Source organism: Myotis davidii, unplaced genomic scaffold (assembly GCF_000327345.1).
Source record: "Myotis davidii unplaced genomic scaffold, ASM32734v1 scaffold187, whole genome shotgun sequence".
NCBI classification, from domain to species: Eukaryota; Metazoa; Chordata; class Mammalia; order Chiroptera; family Vespertilionidae; genus Myotis; species Myotis davidii.
Genome location: NW_006383018.1, coordinates 223377 through 245072, shown reverse-complemented (window position 1 = coordinate 245072; position 21696 = coordinate 223377). Strand labels below are relative to the sequence as shown.

The 21696-nt window shown below is 40.8% G+C and overlaps 1 protein-coding gene across 3 annotated transcripts in view; it reads right to left on the bottom strand.

The window, feature by feature from the left end:
• Window positions 1-13526, bottom strand: part of CROT (carnitine O-octanoyltransferase) — a 41625-nt gene extending 28099 nt beyond the window's left edge. For 2 of the 3 annotated variants that reach the window (XM_015558277.1, XM_015558279.1), the window contains exons 1-6: window positions 13441-13526; window positions 13141-13233; window positions 9149-9283; window positions 4008-4132; window positions 2110-2291; window positions 1824-1948 (exon numbers count right to left, since the gene is read on the bottom strand). In XM_015558277.1, coding sequence (XP_015413763.1) covers window positions 1824-1948; window positions 2110-2291; window positions 4008-4132; window positions 9149-9263 — 547 coding nt within the window. In that variant the 5' untranslated portion in view covers window positions 9264-9283; window positions 13141-13233; window positions 13441-13526. Of the gene's footprint in view, window positions 1-1823; window positions 1949-2109; window positions 2292-4007; window positions 4133-9148; window positions 9284-11361; window positions 11398-13140; window positions 13234-13440 lie in introns of those variants that run through there. The other variant, XM_015558278.1, reaches the window with a different exon arrangement.
• Window positions 13527-21696: the final 8170 nt, after the last annotated feature.

The following is a 21696-nucleotide window of genomic DNA, read 5'->3' as shown; positions in this document are numbered from 1 at the left end:
AAAATCGCATAACAGCCGAGCATACACCCAGCAGCGCTGCTGATGCCTGAACGGTATGTGGAATGAAGTGGGCGGGCATCGGGAGGCCACTATGGCACGGGGCAAGCACTATGGGCAGTCTATCTGAAGTGTACCTGGCGTATAAGACGACCCCCCACTTGGAGGCATATTTTTCAAGGCCAAAAAATCGTCTTATACGCCGGCAAATACGGGAGTCTCTAGTCACCTTTCCAATCAGCTCCCCTTTCCTGCCTATTCTGCTCCATCCACAATGCCCTTCACACATGCCAAGTTTAATATGCCCAGGGGATTCCTCCACAACACAAACAAATGAAATCAACAATAAGTGAACTAAACAAGCAAACAAAAAATGTCAGAAAACTGTGCTTGATTATCTTATCATTCAGATCCTCAGAGAGGTCTTCCCTAACTACCTAGTCTAAAACAGCCACCAATTACTCACATGATTTGAATTTTCTATATTGTATTTGTCACCAACTCTCTGATATTTTTCGTATTTACTTATTACCTCAGATTTATCCCTATCTATACCTCTTCACATAGCCATAAGTTCAAGAATATACTAACCATGACAGCTTAAAACACTGTATCAAGACGCATATCATTAAATTAATGAATCTCCATTTTACATACTGTAACTTAAAGAAGTTACCTTATTGAAGGATATAACTACTTAGTGATAAAGATTTAATTCAAAACCAGGTCTACTGATATTAGTTTTTACCTGATGTATATATTATCTCTCTTTTCTACTGCTAGTCTCATGTTCATCTTTCCACTCATATTTAGGCATTAAACTTCATGTCATAAATAACCAGGTTCCTTAATCCTTTCTTTTAAATCTTTCACTTGTAACCTCAAGGTAAATGTGTGCAGGCTTGAGGACATTATCTCAAGCATCTAAAGAGGTTTACAAAAAGGAGTTGAGCTCTACATGAAAATAAACTCAGACCTCTCACACTACTAGCAAAGTTGGCAACAGAAAATTTACTTTTAAATAAAATTGGATGTACAAAAAATATCCATTTATAATTAAATTCTGCAGTAATTATAAACGGTCATTAAATAAAAACCATGAAAAAAAGGGACTCAGTGGGACTCTTCCCCCTCCCCACATGGGAGTCTGTGCTGTGAGATTCTTTCCCCCTCCCCACATGGGAGTCTGTACTTGTTCTTCAATAAATTCCCACCTTTGCTATACAAAAATAAATAAATAAATAAATATTCCTGAAGTAACAAAACTAGCAGTTGCTACAACAGAATTTTCCATTGCAAGATATGCTAGGACACCAAGCAGACACTGCCATTAAACTGGCAGTAAAAACAAAGACTTTGATGAGTCAATCTTAACTCATGTAACCTTAAGAAGATTGATACCAGGCTCTCACCTCATAGACGACGGAGGAAAGTAAATTCACAATGAAGAGGGGCATGATGAGCACACACAAGCAAATACTGAAAAAGAGCCTTCAGATAAGAAGTAATGAGGGTAGAAACAGGACTCAAATTATATTCTCCAGATTTCCTAATACTCTGATTCGTAATTCTACTCTTTTAACTAAAATTTAAATTATGTAATGTAAGCATCAAGTTTATATAAAACCATGGAAGACACAGTTTAGAAAATCCATTCCCATAAATCACTTTCAACTAATCTGAATGACTGAAAGACAAGGTTCACAGAAAGCCTTTTATTAGTCAAAATCCAATCAGAAATATTCTCCAAAATGTTTCACAGTGTCATAGAAACTACTCAAATCCCAATGCCTTTACCAAAGAAAGTACCCGCATTTTCTACTTACCAGTCCTAAAATAATTCATAATTGAATCTCTAGAAATTCCTGGAATCTTACAGGTAGAAAATAGCATTCGGAATTGATTCATATCTAGAGGAGTATTTCCAACTTTATCAACAGGCAATTTTTCTCTATTAAAACAAAAAGTAAGTATTTTAAGAAGTAATTATAAAACTTATAAACCAAATAGTCACAACTGTAATATTCATCCCCATCTAAGTAAATTAAGCTTATCAACTTTACCTGACACTTTGGATAAATTTCATACTAAATTCACCTTAAGTATCCTTACTTTCTTAATAGTTGCCAGTAGTTCAAGTTATGCCAAAGACTTATGCTTCCTCTTTCCAATTGCGTGCCTTCCTTTGGAGGCCAGTAGTGTTCCACATGGGGTGCCGGACCTCCAAAGTTGACATTCAGTTGTGATGGTATACGGACATCCAGGTAGGCAACATTCAGCCACCACTCTTCCAGCTAAAATAAAGAACATCAGATAATACATGAATATGTAAAAAATAAGTTACTGTCTACTTGGTGTGTCTTTTTTCCTCTCTTCTTTTCTTTGGAACTGTAGGGTCTTAAATACTATTGTGTTTAACTATGTTGTCAAAAACATGAAACAAAAAGCACTTTCAGGCAGATCAAGTTGAAGTCACAAATAACTGACAATGTATTTAGGTGTGTTTTCTCAGAGTACCTGAGAAAAATAGCTACTCAATAAATCCTCAATGAAGGGATTTACAATTTTCCTTTTTCAAGCAAAAACTAAAATACTAGCCGAAGCCAGTTTGGCTCAGTGGATAGAGCGTCAGCCTGCAGACTGAAAGGTCCCGAGTTCGATTCCGGTCAAGGGCATGTGCCTGGGTTGCGGGCACATCCCCAGTGGGAGATGTGCAGGAGGCAGCTGATCGATGTCTCTCTCTCTCTCATCGATGTTTCTAACTCTCTATCTCTCTCCCTTCCTCTCTGTAAAAAATCAATAAAATATATTTAAAAAAAAAACACTAAAATACTAAATCAGAAATATAAAAACTTTTTGAGTAGGTTTAAAAAAACTAATTTAGGTTTTTTACAGACAATGTTCTAAGATAAGTAGCATATCTTATCAAGTTACCTAGAGTTATTTTTGAAGAAACTGATGTTCTCAATTACAATGAGTCATTCAAAAAAAGATATAAATAAAAAGGATACAGGCAAAACAACTTGTTACCTTTACCCTAATTTAATTAAAATCATTCAAGGCTCACCCTGGCCAATGTGGCTCAGTTGGTTGGAGCATCATTCCATATACCAGAAGGTGGCAGTTTGATTTCTGGTCAGGGCACATACCCAGGTTGTGGGTTCGATCCCATTGGGGCATGTGCAGGAGGCCATCTATCGACGTTTCTCTCTCTCCCTCCCTCCCTCCCTCCTTCTCTTCCTCTCTCTGAGATTAATTTTTTAAAAAATCATTCAAGGCTCAAGATTGAGAATAAAGCAATCTGGAAGTATAAAATTTTATTATTCCATTATAGGTATCAATGGCTGATGAAAAAGATAAGCTTGCTTTTTCATTTCGAAAACTAAAATAACTGTAATCATTATTTCTAGATTAAAGTAATTTTTAATTCAACCCTTTGGTTTACACTACACAAGTAGTTAAGCTGAAGAAGTCAAAGAAGATTCCTTGTAGAAAATTGATATCCTTAATGACTATTATAGCAATGTGTCATTAATCTAATTGACACACAAAATACTCATAACCATTTCCCCTCCAATTTTGTAATGGCCCTTTTTCTCACATGCATTGTTTCAATACTTGTACACTACCGATATGACACGTGTTTTGATGTTTTTTAGGCAACAATGACCTGGATAAAATGTTTCTCTCAAGCCTAGTATATAAACCACATGCAGTAGTTGTTAAAATAAGGATTTCTGGGTTTCATTCCAGAGATACTGCATCAGAATGACTGGTCTCAGGAAACCTGCATTTCAACAAGTTTTCCATATAATAAGAGAGTAGCCCACCCACAAAACTCAAAACTCCAGAGTTAAGCAGTTCATTCATTCTTTTGAATGATGATCATGACAATAGTGACTGCAAGAATTTTTACAGTAATAATTTTAAAACGAAAGCTATGTACATTTTTATTTTTCATTTTTTAAGCATCATCAATTTTCTAATCTTAAGTATAATAACATACATACCCAATTTCTTTTTTCTTTTGCCCTTTCAACTAATTTCTGGTGCAATTTTTCTCCAATACCATTTTGAAATTTTTTGACAATTTCTTCAGTTTTCTTATATTCTTCTTCATTTGCAAATGGCTTTACTATAAAGAAAAAATATGCATTAAAGTAGTTAGTCATCAGGTACCACAAATGCACCTCATTATTACTTACACAAATATTGAGACTCAGTTATGTAAAACAATTATGGAATATTGATTATCACAGCAATTCAATAAATTGGAGTTTTTAACATGAAAATGGCTAAAGAGCAACAATAAAAATACTATAAAAAATAAAACAGTGGAAATTATGTAACCTAATAACCATTTTCTAAAAAATTATTTTAAAATCATTATGGATGATGATAGTTAAAATGACAAAAGCAGAACTATCATGTAGCTATCAGTCCAATAGAAAAGTAAATCCTGTTGAGCCACAAATAAGATAAATTAAAGCATCTTTCCACTAATGTTCAAGCAGAGCCTTGGAAATGCAATGTGCAAGTATAATGCCTGCCCAAGTATAGTGCTTGGTGCCCTGTGGCCAGTAATGGTTTCCTTTACAAAAAGAGAGAGAGAGAGAGAGAGAGAAAGAGAAAAGAGAGAAAAAAAAGATACAGGGTTTTTAATCCATCAAAACCTAGTGCTTTGAAAATTAAACTATATCTACAAGTATTTTACAAATTTTAGAAATCTTGGGACATTAATATTTACCTTTTGTCCTATTTTGCCTTTTCAAAATCTTATCTTAAAATCAATTTAAATATCAGTATGCATAAAGAATACAAGTGAATAATCAAAAACAGTGATTAATCAGTGAATTTAAAAAAAACAACAACTAGAATTTCCAGATGAAAGTAGATGAGAAAAAAGAGAGAAAAAGAATTTAAAAATCATGTAAAAACCAGATGGCTTCCAGTTAAAGTGAGCTAAGTAGATAGATTTACCTCCACTACTTCTAAAAACTCACTAAAATGACAGTAATTTAAAAGGTATACTAGTAAATCTGTCAGGACAAAAAAAAAAGAGAGAGGACAGTAGACACATCAAGCTAACATTTTACAAATTACAAAATACATGGGAAAATGGCAACTGACTTTGTAGAATGAAGCAAAGTATCTAAAGTGGGAGGTAGGGTCGAGTTAGGTACAAACCAAGAAGCAATTCTTCCAATATAATCCTAGAAAGGCTCAAGAATTCAGGACACATGTAATTCCAAAGGCAGGGGGCAAACTGAGGCTGAAAACAGTCTTTAGAAGCAGCTCCCAATTGCCCTAACCACACTGGCATCTGTATAAAAAGCCAGGAAACTTCCTCCAATGCCAGTAGAAATGTGGAGGTTTACTCTCAGGAGAAGTTAAACCAGACAAGCAGAATACCTAGGGTCTAGTTCAAACTGAAAAAAGAGGGCTGGATTATGATGAAAATGTATGCCCGGAACAATAAGTCCCCCAACCCCTTCCCTCTTCTAAGTTCCCCAAACACCAGCAGTCTGGCTTATGCCTTCTAAACAAATGATAACAGGATTCTTCTTTGGTAAAACTGATCAGTATAAGAGAAAGGAGTACTGGTATTTCGGTGTGACCTAGGACAGTGGTCGGCAAACTGCGGCTCGCGAGCCACATGCAGCTCTTTGGCCCCTTGAGTGTGGCTCTTCCACAAAATACCGACTTCTGCGCATGGGCCACGAAGTTACATGAGCGCCCACACGTGGTATTTTGCGGAAGAGCCACACCCACAGGGCCAAAGAGCCACATGTGGCTCACAAGCCGCGGTTTGCCAACCACTGCCCTAGAAGGCTCACTCTAAGGCTCACTAGTCACCAAGCCCTTAGACCCATGCACACAGAGCTCCTACTCAGTTTTTTAGGTTCTGACTCAAATATGAATGTCTAAGGATTGCCAGATATTTGAGGAAAGTCACATGAGCCAGAGTGAACTAACAAAGGATTGGTAATATCAAAGAGTAAACAGACCAAAAAGGTGACGGCATTAATAATGAATATACATTCCAATTTTCAAGAAAGGAGATGCCAAGGTGTGCAGGAACACAAGTAAAGTGATGCTCCAGGTGATGCAGCAAAGGCTTTTACCTTTCAGGAATGCTGGATGTTCAAGCTGGATTCAGAAAGGGAAGAGGCACTCTATTGCAAGCATTTGGCATTTGCTGGATACTGGAGTGCTCCAAAGAATTTCAAAAGGTTAGTCTATGTGTTATAGACTTCAATAAAGCGTTTGACTAGATCAATCGTAAAAAGCTATTGGTTGCTCTAAAATACATGGCGTGCATCAGCATTTGATCATCCTGACACGTAACTTGTATAGTGGACAGGAAGCCTGTGTCAGGGCAGAATATGGAGAGACCGGAGAGCTTCCTACAGGCAAAGGTATCAGACAAGGGTACACTTTGTCTCCCTATTTGTTTAATCTGTACACAGAGCATATCATACAAAAAACTGGACTAGATTCAAAGTAAGGAGGAGTGAAAATTGGTGGAAGAACTATCAATAATTTAAAATAGGCAGATGACACCATTTTACCGGCAGAAAGTCGCAATGATTTAAAAGGACTTCTGATGAAAGTGAAAGAAGAAAATGCCAAAGCAGGTCTATATTTGACCAGCAAGGCAAAAATCATAACTACAGAAGAAATACACAACTTTAACAAAGACAATGAAGATACTGACATTGTTAAGGTTTTGCTTACCTTGGCTCAGTCAGCAATTCAAATGGAGACTGCGGCCAAGAAATCAAGAGAATGTGGAGACTTGGAAGGGCAGCAATGAAAGAATTGGAAAGATCACCAAAAGCAAAGCTGTGTCATTAGAGACCAATACTTAGATCATCCACACCCTTTATTTCCAATAACCATATATGGGTGCAAAAGTTGGATAGTGAGAAAGGCTGACAGGAAAAAAAACTGATTCATTTGAAACATGGTGTTGGAGGAGAGCTCTATGGATACTCTGGGCCACCAGAAAGGAAGAACAAGTGGATCCGGTAGTTTGCCTGAAATATCACTGGAGGAAAACGGACAAAACTGCAGCTGCCCTACTTTGGGCACATCATGAGAAGGCAGAAGGCAGGGTTCTTTGGACAAGACAATAGAACTGGGAAAATAGATGACAACAGGAAAAGAGGAAGACGGGGGCGGGGGGACTCCCGACTGACTGGGTAAAATAAGCCACAGGCATGAGTCTACAGGAGCCGAGCCATTGTGGACATCACTCATTCACAGTCGCCAGGAGTCAAAGCTGACTCAACAGCAATTAATACACTAATAACGGAAGGGAAACATTTTAAAATTCAAAGCTTAGCCTAGAAGAACCCAGATCAGAGCAACAATAGTTCCAGAAACAGAAAGCAAGAAGTGAGGAAAAAACTACCAAAGAAATATTTCAAAAATTTCCTAGAACTAAAGAATATTAACATTTTCAACTAAAAGAACCCATTGGGTATTGAGAGAAATAAAGGAAAGAAACCTACACACTAAGTGACATCATTGAGAAATTCAGAGTGGTAGGGATAAAAAAGAGGTTGCCAGACAGTAAAAAACAATAGGTCACATAGTAAAGGACTGAACACCAGAACAGCATTAGGCTTCTCAAGAAGAACAGACAGTGCCTTCAAAATGCTTTAAAAGCATCATTTCCAACCAAGAATTCTACAGTCAGCCAAACCATCAAGCATGAAGGCAGAAGAAATGTTTTTTAGGTCCTACATTATTCTCCTCTCAGATACCCTTTCTCAAGTGGCTACTGAAGATGTACTGCATACAACCTGAGAAGAGAAAGGGGAAAAAAGAGGAAGACAGAATCCAAGAGCCAAGGAATCCAACAGAGGAGGGGGGAAGAGAGCTGCCAGGATGATGACCAAAGGAAAGCCCACGGCAAACCTTTTGAGCTCGGCATGTCAGCATTTTGAAAAACCCTAACTTAACACTGGTGCCATTTCACATAGAGAGTGGGGAGGGGACCTGCAGTAGATCTAAATGGGTAGGTAGAATTCAGAGGTGACATGCATGTCATAGGTTGGCCATCACTGCCATAGGATAACAGTTGCCCCACCAGCTCTAGAAACGCTGACTGGAGCAAGAGGGTAGAGGTGTCAGTAGGGTTGCCTTCAAGAAAAAAATGAAGCTGAAAGAATATGTTATGTATTTAAATATATTCAGAGATTATCGGTGTATTAAAGTGTTTGGGAGTGAATTCGTTGTGAATACAAAGCAAACTAAGCAAACGAAAAATGGTGGGCAGGGGGGGGGAGGGGGGGCAAGGACAGGATGCAGCAAAAAGGTAATCAAAGTTCACCAAATGGTTCTCATGCGAATAACTGCAAAACCATAAACCCTAAATCAATGGTTCTCAACCTTCCTAATGCCGCAACCCTTTAATACAGTTCCTCATGTTGTGGTGACCCCCAACCATAAAATTATTTTCGTTGCTACTTCATAACTGTAATTTTGCTACTGTTATAAATCGTAATGTAAATATCTGATATGCAGGATGTATTTTCATTGTTCACGACCCACAGGTTGAGAACTGCTGCCCTAAATGGTCAGCTAAATCGACTCAGGTAAATACTGATATGTATCAGGTGAAACCCTAAGTTAAATCAGGTGAATACTAATTTAATCCCAACTGGTGATTTGTACAACTATATTGAGAAAATGAGAGGGAAAATGTGGATATGTTGAATTGCATATATGTTGGGGAGGGGGAGAGGTTAGAGGGTGTAAGAGAGCTAAATCCACATATTTTTAGGAACTAATTCATAATATCAACAACCAAAAAATCCATGCAATAGTGGCATAAGAAGTTTAAGCCTGGAGATAACACAAGAACAGATAAATTATTTGAATATGCTAGCTTGAGAAAGTGGAATTTGCAGAGGGTGGGAGGATGAGGCAAAGAACTACTACTTTTTATTGTAAGCCTAATGGTACTATCTGACTTTTTAAACTATGGAAAAATTAACGTAAGAGAAAAATTTGGACATTTTAAGGATATTTAATTATCATGAGTCTAAAAGAAAAAGCAATTAGATCTTCATCGACTTCTAACAATTTCATAGTTTTTTAAGTTGCTAACAATAGTTATACTAAAAGATTACAAACATACCTGATTCAAGGTATTTTTTTAATGATTCTTCAAGTGAAGGAACAGGCAGTGATGGAAGAGAATCCTGGTACTGAAATGTTCGTTCCTCAGTTGACTTAGCCAATTGATTTTCCATGATGCAATCACAGTAGGAAACTTAAAAAAAAAAAAAAAAAGACAGCACTCACTTCAACCTCATAAATATTTTTATATATGATAGGTCCAATTCACTAAATCAGTATTTAGGTACCACAGTATAGCCAGGGTTTGGTCCTCATCCTTAATAATTTCATAAACTTGTCAGTGAGAGAACCCATTTTTAAAAAGTATAGACTGAAGGAAAGCCAAGCTTGCCACTCCAAAATATGCCTTTTTTGGGATAGTGATTATTTTAAGCTCGTTATTTTTAAGAAACAAAGGATTCAGGAAAAACTTTGACATTCCTTCAAATAACCTAAAAGAAGTTGATAGAGGACCTGCTTCAGGGAGGACAGTAATAGATAACTATAATTAAACTAGTGGCCTGGTGCATGGATTCATGCACATTGAAAGGAAATTAATTAGAAGAAATATTTTAATATCGATATTCACCCTTTCTCTATAATAGAAGTATCAACCAAATCCACGATCGACAATGACAGATCGAAACACATGCATGCGACTGGCACCAGCGAGAGCTTTAAATGTATCGAGAGCTTTATATGTATCGTGCATGCACGAGTCAACGTTTATTTTTAAATTGCCAGTGCATGTCATATGTACCAGCTCGTCAATCGGACAGAATGTCGGTCATTTAGCCTTTTATATATCCAGATATAAGATATACAGGGGACTTAGGCTTTTATATAGATAGATAGATGATAGATAGATAGATAGATAGATAGATAGATAGATATAGATATAAGTTAAGTGTGGTCATTGCTAAAGATAGCCCAGCAAACATTCATTTACCAAACACTTGCTTTCCTACCTCCGTGTTAATTGCCTCCCTGCCCTTGGAAGCCCCATACCATAACCTCCCACTTCTTTTTAGCTCAAGATGGCAAATAAGCCTTAACTGCCAGACCTGTCCTCAGGGGCCCACATTCGTACAGAACCTCAGTATGTATATACGTAATAAATTTGATTACTTTCTCCTGTTACTCTGTTTTATGTCAATTTGATTATTGGACCAAATTGAAGAATTTAGAATGGTAGAAGTATTTTTCCTCCCTACAACTCAAAGTGCTAGAAGTCAAGGAGTAAGCAGTGGGACCAGGAAAATTATCATTTACTGGGCACCTTCTATTTGTTAAATATTGCAGTAGGTGTTACAGAACATGTGTTATCGCCCCAATCTCCATATTATTTCTGAAAGGTGGCATTCACTGCCATTTTACAAATAAAGAAACTAAAACTCAGACAGATTTGGTAACTTGCCTCAGATCAAACAACTCAAATCCAGATCTGTGACTACAGTCCTCCCCCTATACAATTCTACATAATAGTGGGGAGGGGACCTGCAGTAGATCTAAATGGGTAGGTAGAATTCAGATGTATAGAAGAGGATAATGGGCTGAGAGTACTTTGGAGAGCAAATATCTAAGAATATTACAGAATACATAAAATCACATGATAAACTTCTGTAATCTAATTGTGCAGATGGTATGAGATTTACACAGAATGGTTTCAAGTTTCCCAAAGCAATCTTGAACATTTTCCACAACTGTACTAATTTTCATCAGAAAATTCAAACTAACCCAAAGTGTGAATGAGGCATACAAGTGCTAAATGAAAAATGAGATTTCTCAAAAAAGCCTTTATAAAGTAATTATATATTAAAATAGCAATTGAGAAATCAAGGACCCCTAATATTGAGTAAGAATTCCCTCTCCTTTCAAATACTACCTTTTAAAACTAATATCAAAGACAAACAAAATATTCCACTCATAGGAGGTTACAGAATAAAAACATCAAAAACAAGGGTATGGTAGAGATTCTTTTCAGCTAATATAATTTCCCCTTCTTTCTTAACAGAATCTCAAGTTTTTGGCTGGACATGTAGCTACATAGCTATAGCTCTGCCACCCTCCCTTGGAGCTCAGCATGGCTTTGTGATGGGTGTGTCACCTCCAAGTCATGACCCTAGAAAGGGTTACATATGCTTTGTCTCCTCACTGCCTAGCAGGTAGTCCCAACTGGAAGAGCACCTTGGGCCCATTTATGGAAGCCATGTACACAATGTACAGGCATACCTCAGTGATATTGCGGGGGTTCGATTCCAGACCAATGCAATAAAGTGAGTTGTAATCTTTTTGCTGGTAGTGGGTCTTGCCTTCAATTTGTAAACAATCTGTGAAGTGAAATAAAACGAAGGATGCTTGTAATGACGTTGTCAGAATCTTCCTACTAGCCCTGTACTCCTCCCTCTAGATTTATGAAAAGAAAAACAAAAAGCTTTTATTTATACCATTGTATTTTGGGTTTCCTTTGTTAGGGTAGAAGATCTTAGCCTATACCACTAATAAAAATATATAATCCAAAAATGTGATACAATAGAGCTCTCACAGTTCCTCAGCCTCTTCCTGTCTGATGACTTTCGCTGCACTTCACTTTGACTACCCATAAACATGGCTTTAGACCTAATGGAAATGTAGGTCTGGGTTCAAATACCAACTCTGCACTTTCTAGACATGTGCCCATGGGCAACTAACTTTAACTCCATTTCCTTAACTGTAGAGAGCATCTATAATAATCAAAGTGTAATATGCAAATCGACCAAACAACCGAACTGCAGAATGACCCATGGAACAGCAGAATGACCATCTGGATGACCTTCTGGATGACCACGCTATGACACGCACTGGTGCCAGGACAGCCAAGGCAGGTGCGATGCAATTGGTAGCAGCAGGGTAACAGTGGTGCCTACTTGGTGGAGCTGAGTGCGAAGGGAGATGGAGCATGCCCAGTTTGGCCCCTTGTTTTAGTTCTCTTCATTCAACTTGACTGCTGTCTAGAAGTCAATCAAGAAACACATTCTTAAGAGCTGCTTCTCCCCAACCTCCATTTCCAGTGGTTCTCAACCTTCTGGCCCTTTAAACCCCCCACCCCCCACACCCCGTACGAATATCATGCACTTGGCCTCTAGTAATCATATAATCAAACAAAGCTGTTGTGAGGTGTTTTTTTTTAACACTGCACAAAATAAAAATAATCCGGTTCAGATGACCATACTACGCTAGCTAGGCAGAATTTCTATGAATGCCCCCCTGGTACCCACCCTCCCACCCCAACCCACAGAACCTGTGAATATGAGATTTTCACTTCCATGCTTGTGATTTTATTATTTTACACAGCACAATCAACCCTAAAATAGGGAGATTATCAGGTGAGCTTCATCGAATCACTTGAGGCTTTAGGAGCAGAAAGCTTTCTCCAGCTGGTGACAGAAGAGTCCGAGAGATTAAAACCAAAAAAGATGTTGTCTGGCAGGTGGTCTTATGGAAGGAAGAGAGGCCTGGCTGACAGCCAGGAAGGAACCCGCACCTAAAGAAACCTTCACTGCAGCTTTGTGAGATCCTAGGCCGAGTACCCGCCCGGGGTTCTGATCTACAGAAGCTGTGAGATAATAAATTCGTGGGTTTTTTTTTATTAAGTTTGTGATAAATTGTTATGGCATCAATAGGAACCTAGTACACATATATAGAAAAGCTATTCTCTGTATTCCTCAGCCTGTAGGAAACTGAGACCAAGAATACCAATTCCATACCCACTCAAGTCTTAACTAACCAAGAGGTACACATTAAAATAAGAATTATCAGATTCTTTCATGAAGGATGCTTTTTAAATTCCCAATCATAAAGATTAAATAACATAATTCCAAAAGAACCTATATGTGCAATAAGAAAATGATGACACTGGATTTTATTATAATGGGCTTCCTGGGAGCCAAAAAATGTAAAATCAAAGTGGAAAAGAGAACCAGGAACAAGAAGTAAAAATAATAACAATAATAATAATAATCTGATTGCCACATACCAGAACACCAAGAGGAGTTGTTTAGGAGTTCCAGGAGCCTGTTGCAACAATTTTGTTTTCAGATCACGGGAGCTGAACTAGGCTGGTGACTGTGGGAAGAAACAAAGTTAATAATTGCGGATGGTGTGGGGGGGGGGGCTGGGGGGGGTTAGTATTGGCAAAAACTGGTGAAAGAAGGTGGAAGACAATCTAGAGGTTGCGAGGCCCCACGACTCAAACTTTTGGGGAAAGCACAGCAAACATACTCCAAAAGTCCATCTGCTACAGAATCGGATAAAAACTACTACACGGCTCACTAGTTCGCAAACAACCGCACTGCCCTCCATTGGGTCCACGGGGTACAAGGCGCCAGAGTTCAAGGCTGAGCTCTAGAGACTCCGCCCTCCAACCAAGGTCAGCTCTGCACCCTCCGGAGGCCACCGACGGAGAGAAATCTAACCCAGCACCGCGACGGACCCGCCCGGCGGCCGACACCGGGGGTACCTCCCCGACCCCGCAGGCAAGACGCCAGCTGACCCCACCAGGCCGAGTCCTGGCCCCTGCCCCGCCTACACTATGTAACTCGGTTCTACACCATTGAACTGCCCCCCACCCCGGGGCAGCTTCGGGGAACGGGGAGCGCAGTCTCGGGGGCCTCACTCCCTCCGCGCCCTTCGCCCATTCCGCCGCCGCCGACACCCGCACCAGCCCGCTCCCTTAAGGCCACCAGGGAGCGGGGATTGGGTGGAAAGCTGCGAGGGCCCGCCCCCTCGGCCACCGGGGAGCGGGGATTGGGTGGAAGCCCAGAAGGTCCCGCCCCCATTCGAAGGCGGGGCCGGGCCGGGCCTGTGCTCTGCCGGGACTGACCCCGCCTCCCGCGGGCGCCTCGGGCTGGGCAGGTTCCAGGCTGCGGGCCTGGGAAAGCCCGGAGGATGCGGGCGAACGGTGCGACCCGCCTGGCGGCGCTCAGTGACTCGCTGCCCGCGGAGCACAGCGCCCAGGCCCCGACACGTTTTCTCGCCCCCCCCGCCCCCCGCGCCGCCCGCACAGATACCTAACCCTGTGGGACGGGCACGGGACACCATGGCCCTGACCCATTACTACCCGACTTGCTCGAGGCTCGGCGCCCCGTTTCCCTTCCTCTTGCCGCCACATCTCGGGTTTACCAGCCGCTCCTCCCCCTCCCAGAGCGACTTTTTCCGCCACCCCAACAACAAGAAGTGATGCCAACGCCTTCTCAAGGAATCTCATTGTTCGCCCTGTGCGGGAACCGCCACGCGTCCCCACCTGCCTCTCTCACTTTCACTCGCGGAGGCGGGAGCTTGCCCGCTGGGCGTGCTGCAGCCCCTCCCCGCCTCCCGGCCCTTGCACGGGTCTGCACGGTGCCGAAGGTCCCGGGAGCCCCAGGGATGCTCGCACTGCAAGCTTGGAGTCATGTACGATCGCGCCAAAAAATAAGAGTTTTTTTAACCAGAGTGGAACTAGGCAAGTTCTAGAGGAAGATCATAATGTAGTTAACTTAGTTTCACAGGTTAATCTATTTTACATTTACTTCCTGAAATAACATAGACTGTTTCATTTTAAATACACTGTGTATTTGTTGTGAGCCCTGACCGGTTTGGCTCAGTGGATAGAGCGTCGGCCTGCGGACTGAAGGGTCCCAGGTTCGAAGCCGGTCAATGGCGTGTACCTTGGTTGCAGGCACATTCCCAGTAGGGGGTGTGCAGGAGGCAGCTGATCGATGTTTCTGACTCTCTATCCCTCTCCCTTCCTCTCTGTAAAAAAATCAATAAAATATTTTTTTTTAAAAAAGAAACAACAGTAATGTACAGTGGCTCTAAACTAGATATCAAATATTAAGAACTAGATTTCAAGTTAACATGTCAGATCGAAGGTCCCAATCCTTTATCTTTCCTAACTCCCTTGGTGAAATCTGACCCGAAGGGAACTGAGGCTATGTATAAATACATATTCACTTCGTGTGAATAGCCATAAGCTTCCTGCAGACCGCAGTGCAGTTCCAGCCCTCGTTGGAGAGGTTGCCTAATATGTGGCAGACACGCCTTTCTAATAAAAGTTCTGAATTCTGAAATATATCAGGCCAAAAGTGCAGATAAGGGAGTGTAAATTTGTATAAGTAATTTCTGAAGCAATAAAGAACTTTCCTCTTATAGCATATAAATGCTGTGTGGTGGATAATGTTAAAATTCGCTTATTCTTAAACAATAATAAAAAGCTACTCAGAAACCTTCATGGGGAGGGAGGGGCGGGAGCGGGCTGGAAGGGATTAATGGGGGGGAGGAATCCCTATGTAATACTTTCAACAATAAAGATTTTTTTTTTTTAAGAAAATTAATTAGCCCTAACCGGGTTGGCTCAGTGGATAGAGCATTGGCCTGTGGACTGAAGGGTACCAGGTTTGATTCCGGTCAAGGGCATGTATCTTGGTTGAGGGCACATCCCAGTAGAGGGTGTGCAGGAGGCAGCTGATTGCTGTTTCTAACTCTCTATCCCTTTCCCTTCCTCTCTGTAAAAAAATCAATAAAATATATATTTTAAAAAAAGAAAAAGAAAATTAATTAAGTAAATGAGAAAGAAAAAGAAACCTTCGTTGAATTATTTTTCTCCTTGCTAGCGAATTTTAGCACCTCTTTAAAAGTTTATGCATGTTTAATGCCTGTTGGTGGCATAAAATTTAGGGTCACTAAGTTGCACTGTCATTCTCTTAGTCTTGATATTTATTTAAAGGGAAACAAGATATTTTTGTAAAGATTTCTGGATTCAAGGGGGGTTGCGGGGGAGAACTGTGGGACTGAATGAAAATGAGTTGTACAGAAACTTGATTGTATAGGAGGGGGGGGAAGTTTATTTTTTAAAATAGATTTTAGGAAGTGTAGCAGAATGAAAAGCAAGCTGTGAAGAGATAGGACCAAAGAAGAATCTTTCTCTTTTAAGAAGGAATTCATTATTGAAGGAGAGAACGGAGCTTGCTACTCAGGAAGCCCTCCCAGAGCCCTGCTGCATTATGTTATATAGTTCCTGCATCGCTAAAGGCAAGATCAAAATACAGAAGTACCTGTAGATCTTTCTAGGCAAATTGTTAAAGTTCCACTTAAGTTACATCTGTGTTCACTAAGCTGTCGCACCTGACTTGGGAGACAGCTGTTTTCCATTCCTTGATTACTTCAGCTTCAGAAGTCGGGCAAATTTGATACAAATAATATGGATATATACAAATATAAACTAAGGGTTTTCTTAGGGGCAACTTCTCCAGTATATTTAATAGAGGATTCTCTTAAGTAGCAGTCTTTCCAGTGTATGGTATAGGCGCTCCATATCATCACTACTTTTCAGGAAAACAAAAGGCCCTGATTTTGGAGAGTGAGTTTTATGAATGAGTTTGGATAATATGAATTTAATGCTTATGTTTATTACTTGATACAACATATTTTTGAGGAAACATTCCATTTAACCAGACATCAAAAGAAGAGCATAGGGGCTCTTCCTGAATGATATCTTTTCTCCTGAGAAATAGAAACTTGACAGCTTCATGAAGTGTTTATGGCAAAACCTCAAATGACCTACTTTTAGATCAATAAATATAAAATAGCTTTAAAGCACTAAGATTAAGGATACATTATCACATTAGTGTTATATAAAGTTAATGTTAAATAATATAGTTAATGTTAAATAATCCCTGGAATTAGATGAATATGAGGAAATGATGGAGGAGGGATCAGAACTTAGATTTTTCAAGCTACTAGTTTTGTATTTTTCCTGTTAAAATGAACATGACAGATGGAAGTGTGGAACCACCCTTGCTTCCAGTAGTGTGTGTGTGTGTATGCATGCATATAGTGTCCCCAAAAAATGTATACACACACTCTGAGTAATTGTAAAGACAGTGTTTATTAACATGCATTTCGTTTTCAAAATTGAGCTGTCTGCTGTTAAAGTGAGTATGCATTTTGGGGGACACCCTGGGCATTCTACTTGATGTTAAATCTCTGGTACTGTATTCCAGAACTTAAAACAAAGTGTGCAATCCAGGGGATTTTGTGTGTTTGTGTACTGTCCTTAATCAATTTGAAAATGATTTTTTAAAAAGTATCTCAGGATGTCTTTTCTTTTTTTTAATCCTCACCTGAGGATATTTTTCCATTGATTTTTAGAGAGAGTGGAAGAGAGAGGGAAAGATAGAGAGATACATCTGTGTGAGAGAAGCCTGCAACCCAGGTACATGCCCTTGACCAGAATCGAACCCAGGACCCTTTGGTCCATAGGCTGACTCTCTATTCACTGGGCCAAACCGGCTAAGGCTTAATATTTAAGGATGTCTTATGCAGTAAATGTGTACATTAGATTCTCAATAATAGTACCTTAAAGAAAATATAACAGAACATTAACAAGTGATTTATTCTGGCTTGTGTGTTAATGTTTTCCTTCTCATTTACATTTTCCTATAATGACTTATCCTATCTAATAAAAGAGAAATATGCAAATAGACTGAACAGCAGAACAATCAAACAACCAATCAAAGCATAATATGTTCATGATATGCTAAGGCTGCTCAACCGCTCGCTATGACGTGCACTGACCACCAGAGGGCAGATGCTCCAACCAGTAGGTTAGTTTGCTGCTGGGGTCTGGCTGATTGGGACTGAGCAAGATGGGCTAGATACACCCTGGAGCCCTCCTGCGGTCCCTCCCCAGCCCGATCGTGCACCCATGGGGCCCCTCAGCCTGGCCTGTGCCCTCTCGCAATCCAGGACCCCTTGGGGGATGTCACAAAGCCAGTTTCAGCCCGATCCTGCAGGCTACTCCCCTTGGGAGGGTGCCAGATGCAGGGCTCATGGCTGGTGAGTCTGCTGCAGCGGCGCAAGCCTCCCCCGATCGGGACTGATTGGGTGCGAGCCTGCAGCAGGCACAGTGGGACCAGGATGAGTGGGAGCAGCAGGTAGGAGCTGCAGGCAGTGTTGGACTGTGGGTTTTGGCCCAATCCCTGCAGGCCACACAGAGGGACCCCACTCATGCACGAATTCGTGCACCAGGCCTCTAGTGTTCCATAATGACTACTTTATAGTTTACCATTCATCAAAACTGATTTCTCTATAAAAAGCAGGTTGATATCTGTGTTTTGATAGAGAATTCCTTGATTGCCAGAACTAAAACAACCACAAAAACCACCCCAGACTTTGCTGATGGGCTCTGTGCTAGGGCACTCCTTCAACACTTAGGCTTGTGTTGACCTTTAGGGGTCAGCCTGATGCCAAAGCTTAAGGCCTTTGCAGATCTTTTCTGAGCATGCTTGCCTGCATGGCGGGCTTTCTAAATTACTCAGTACGTATGTTTGCTTTGGAATGCCCTCATTTCCCTAAAAAATTCTCTTCTGACTTTTCCTCCCAGTCCTTAGTGATCTCTTGTACATCTCAGCCATGATCTTTTGTTCTAGGCAGATGTACATTGTTTGCCTGCTATCCAATATTAATGAGCAGTGCTTGCTGTTTCTCTAGCCTGGGGAAGTTCCCAAGGATGTGAAACAGACCAGTTTCTTGCCTCAGTCCTTCAGGGAGCCCCCAAAAAGGTTAGAACAAAACTCTACAATAATTATTGAATAAGGTCTGCTCTGCTCCCTCAGAACCAGGGACCACGGTCCCACCCTGGGGACACAGGTTGCTGTCTTCAAGACTACCTTTGACCCGGGGAGGGGAGAGAAAAGGACAAGTAAAAATACCACAAAGCTCTCCTGATGTTTTTAAGTTGCCTTTTTTATTTTATGCAGTCTGTAGGTGTAATGTGATTCTCATAAATGGTATACAGTTGAGCTTTTTGATCCAATCTAACAATTTTTGTCTTAACTGAAACATTAAATCCCTTTACATAGAATGTAAAAACTTATGTGTCTGATTTTAAATCTACCATCTTTTATGGGCTTTCTAATTGAAACTCATCTTCAATATTTCTTTTTGTTGTTGTTGTTGTTGCTTTTTGGTATATGATACAACATGGTCCAACCTTGAAAACCTTTCACTAAAGTGAAAGTAATATTCCGTTTACTACATTTCATAAATATTACATTTTAAAAGCAGGCAAATCCATAGGGACAGAAAATACTCTTGTGGTTACCAGTAGCTGTGTCTACTGTCCCCAACGGTCAGGAAACTGAACAGAGAGGCCGTGGCTGCTGCTTCTTGGCAAGCAGCCCAGCTTCCCCAGAGAGCACAAGCCAGTCCGGGGGTTTACACCTCTTCACCTAGGCTCGTGGCCTCTACTTCTAAAGAAGCTACCTGAGCAGAAGCAGTCCCCACCGTCTCTAATAGGGCCCAGGATGAATAAATAGGGTCTTATTATTTGGATTGTTCTTCAGGAGCAAACAAGCACAGTCTATGTGGGAGGAAATGCTACAGCTATTGTAACTCTTTGGCAGTTAGGATACAAGAGGAAACTTGTGTCCTCCCATGCCAAGGACTCCAAAAGGAGGCTACCTACATCCGGGCCAAACCAGGAAATAAATAATCCACATTGTATTAAGAGTACAAAAGAGTGCAATGAGATGCATACTCTTATATAATACGTTCAAAACGTTTAATCATAAGGGAACCATGAAAGGGTAGTGTCCACAGATAATTACTGGTAAAAACATAAAACTTCCTCAGATTTATAACAGTGTATTTGAAGAAGGGTTTAGGAATAACTCTTCCAGTTTATGTTTGCTGCTGTTGTTTCTAATTAGAAAGTGTCAGGGAGCCCTTACTAGAAAATGCTGGTCTAGATCCTTACTCTCAATGTGCGGTCCAGAAACCAGTAGCACTTCTGTCTCCTGGTGAAACGGAATTTTTGGGCTGGAACCCGGATTCTTTGCCCCCCCGGAATCAAAGAATGAATCCACAGACAGAAAGCGGTATAGCTAAGGTGGAGATTTATTGAAGAACAAGTACAGACTCCCAAGTGGGGAGAGGGTAAGAGTCCCACAGAATGGACTCCCAAATAGGGAGGGGGAAAGGATCCCACTGAGTTCCTTTTCCCTATGGCTTATGAAGGCTGCAGATCGTGGTGCCTGGATATCCCCTCTGATTGGTCACTGTTCCCTTAGACTGGTTACTATAGTAACTCCTGAGCTCAAAGGTTGAATCCCACATGGGACCTGTGAGGTTCTCCCCCACCCCCTTCCTTATTGTTTTCCTATTCCCTTTGGGCTTTCTTCTTCTTCTTCTGGCTGAAGGGCTTCCTTCTCTTTATTTTGTAAATATAGACCTTTTGCTGTTCCCAGCTCCCTCATTCTATGGAAATATACCTTCTGCTGCTCTGCAGCCCTGTGCTTCCTCCATGGTCCCCTTAATTTCCAAAATTTCCTAAACCTATTTTACTCCTAAAATTCCTGTTTCACTGGGAGCTCATTAGACTCTCGGGCCTCACCCCAGAACTACTGACTCAGAATCTGCATTTCCACAAGCTCTCCGGGTGATTTCTAAGCAATAGTCCAGACATAACTGATAACAGCAGCTGAGGTGGTGGTGTTTGTTCTCTGGGAATAGGGGTGGGGTGAGTGGCAGTAGTGGGTGGAGCCTAAAGTGATCCTCAGGTGGGAGGATTAATCCTGGGAGAAGTGATTGGACAGGCAAGGCCAGCAGGTGGACTTCCAGCTGAAGGCATAACACTATAATATAAATATTTATTTTGCCCTGGCCAGGTATCAATTGGTTAGAGCACCTGGATATGCCAAGGTTATGAGTTCCATCCTCTGTCAGGGCACATACAAGAAGCAACCAATTAATGCATAAATAAGTGGAAGAATAAATAAATGCTTCTCTCTCTCATCAATATATTAAAAAAATTAATATTTATCATTTCATTCAGGGAATCTTAAAATCTGACTAAAAAAGAAATTTAGTACTTCAAAAAGTTCAAAATAATCCCCAAATCGGATAAATCTCCTCTGGGGGATAGCATGGTGAAAATATGCACGTGGGCACAGCCTGGTAACTAATTACTTGGTTGTAGATTTAAAGTAATGGGTTCAGTGAGCTCCATCTTTCTGCAGGTGCCATCTGTGGTAGAGTGGCACCTTCTGGCACTCATGGAGTACTGCATGCTAGCTGGTTGGTCTTAGATCAAGAGCTCATTAACTGACCAAGTTCAGCGTCATCAACAGGGCCAAAGGTAGATGAGAATGTTGGTTCTAGAATTAATAATTTACACTGCTCTCCATTTTACAAGTAAAAGGCACTGGCCTTTTAGGGAGCAACTGTCGGGAGCCATTAGAAATATTGGCTTAGACAAAGCCATCTTAAAAACTATAAGTTTCTGGTTCCTTCAGAAACTCCTAATTACCAGAAACCACCTGTGTCTTGCAATTTGGCCAGCAGTTAAAAGACAAACTGCCCCCACACAGCTGCTAATTCACACCTCCCCACTGATAAGCACACAGCCATCCGAAGGCCAGCTGCTAAATCACGCATCTCTGCTGATAAGCACAGCCATCCGGAGCCCACTAAATCTCTAGTGATAGGTTACTGCCCATAGGTTACTGCCCATAGACTCCTTTACCCACCCCCCGTCCCTAACACAGCACA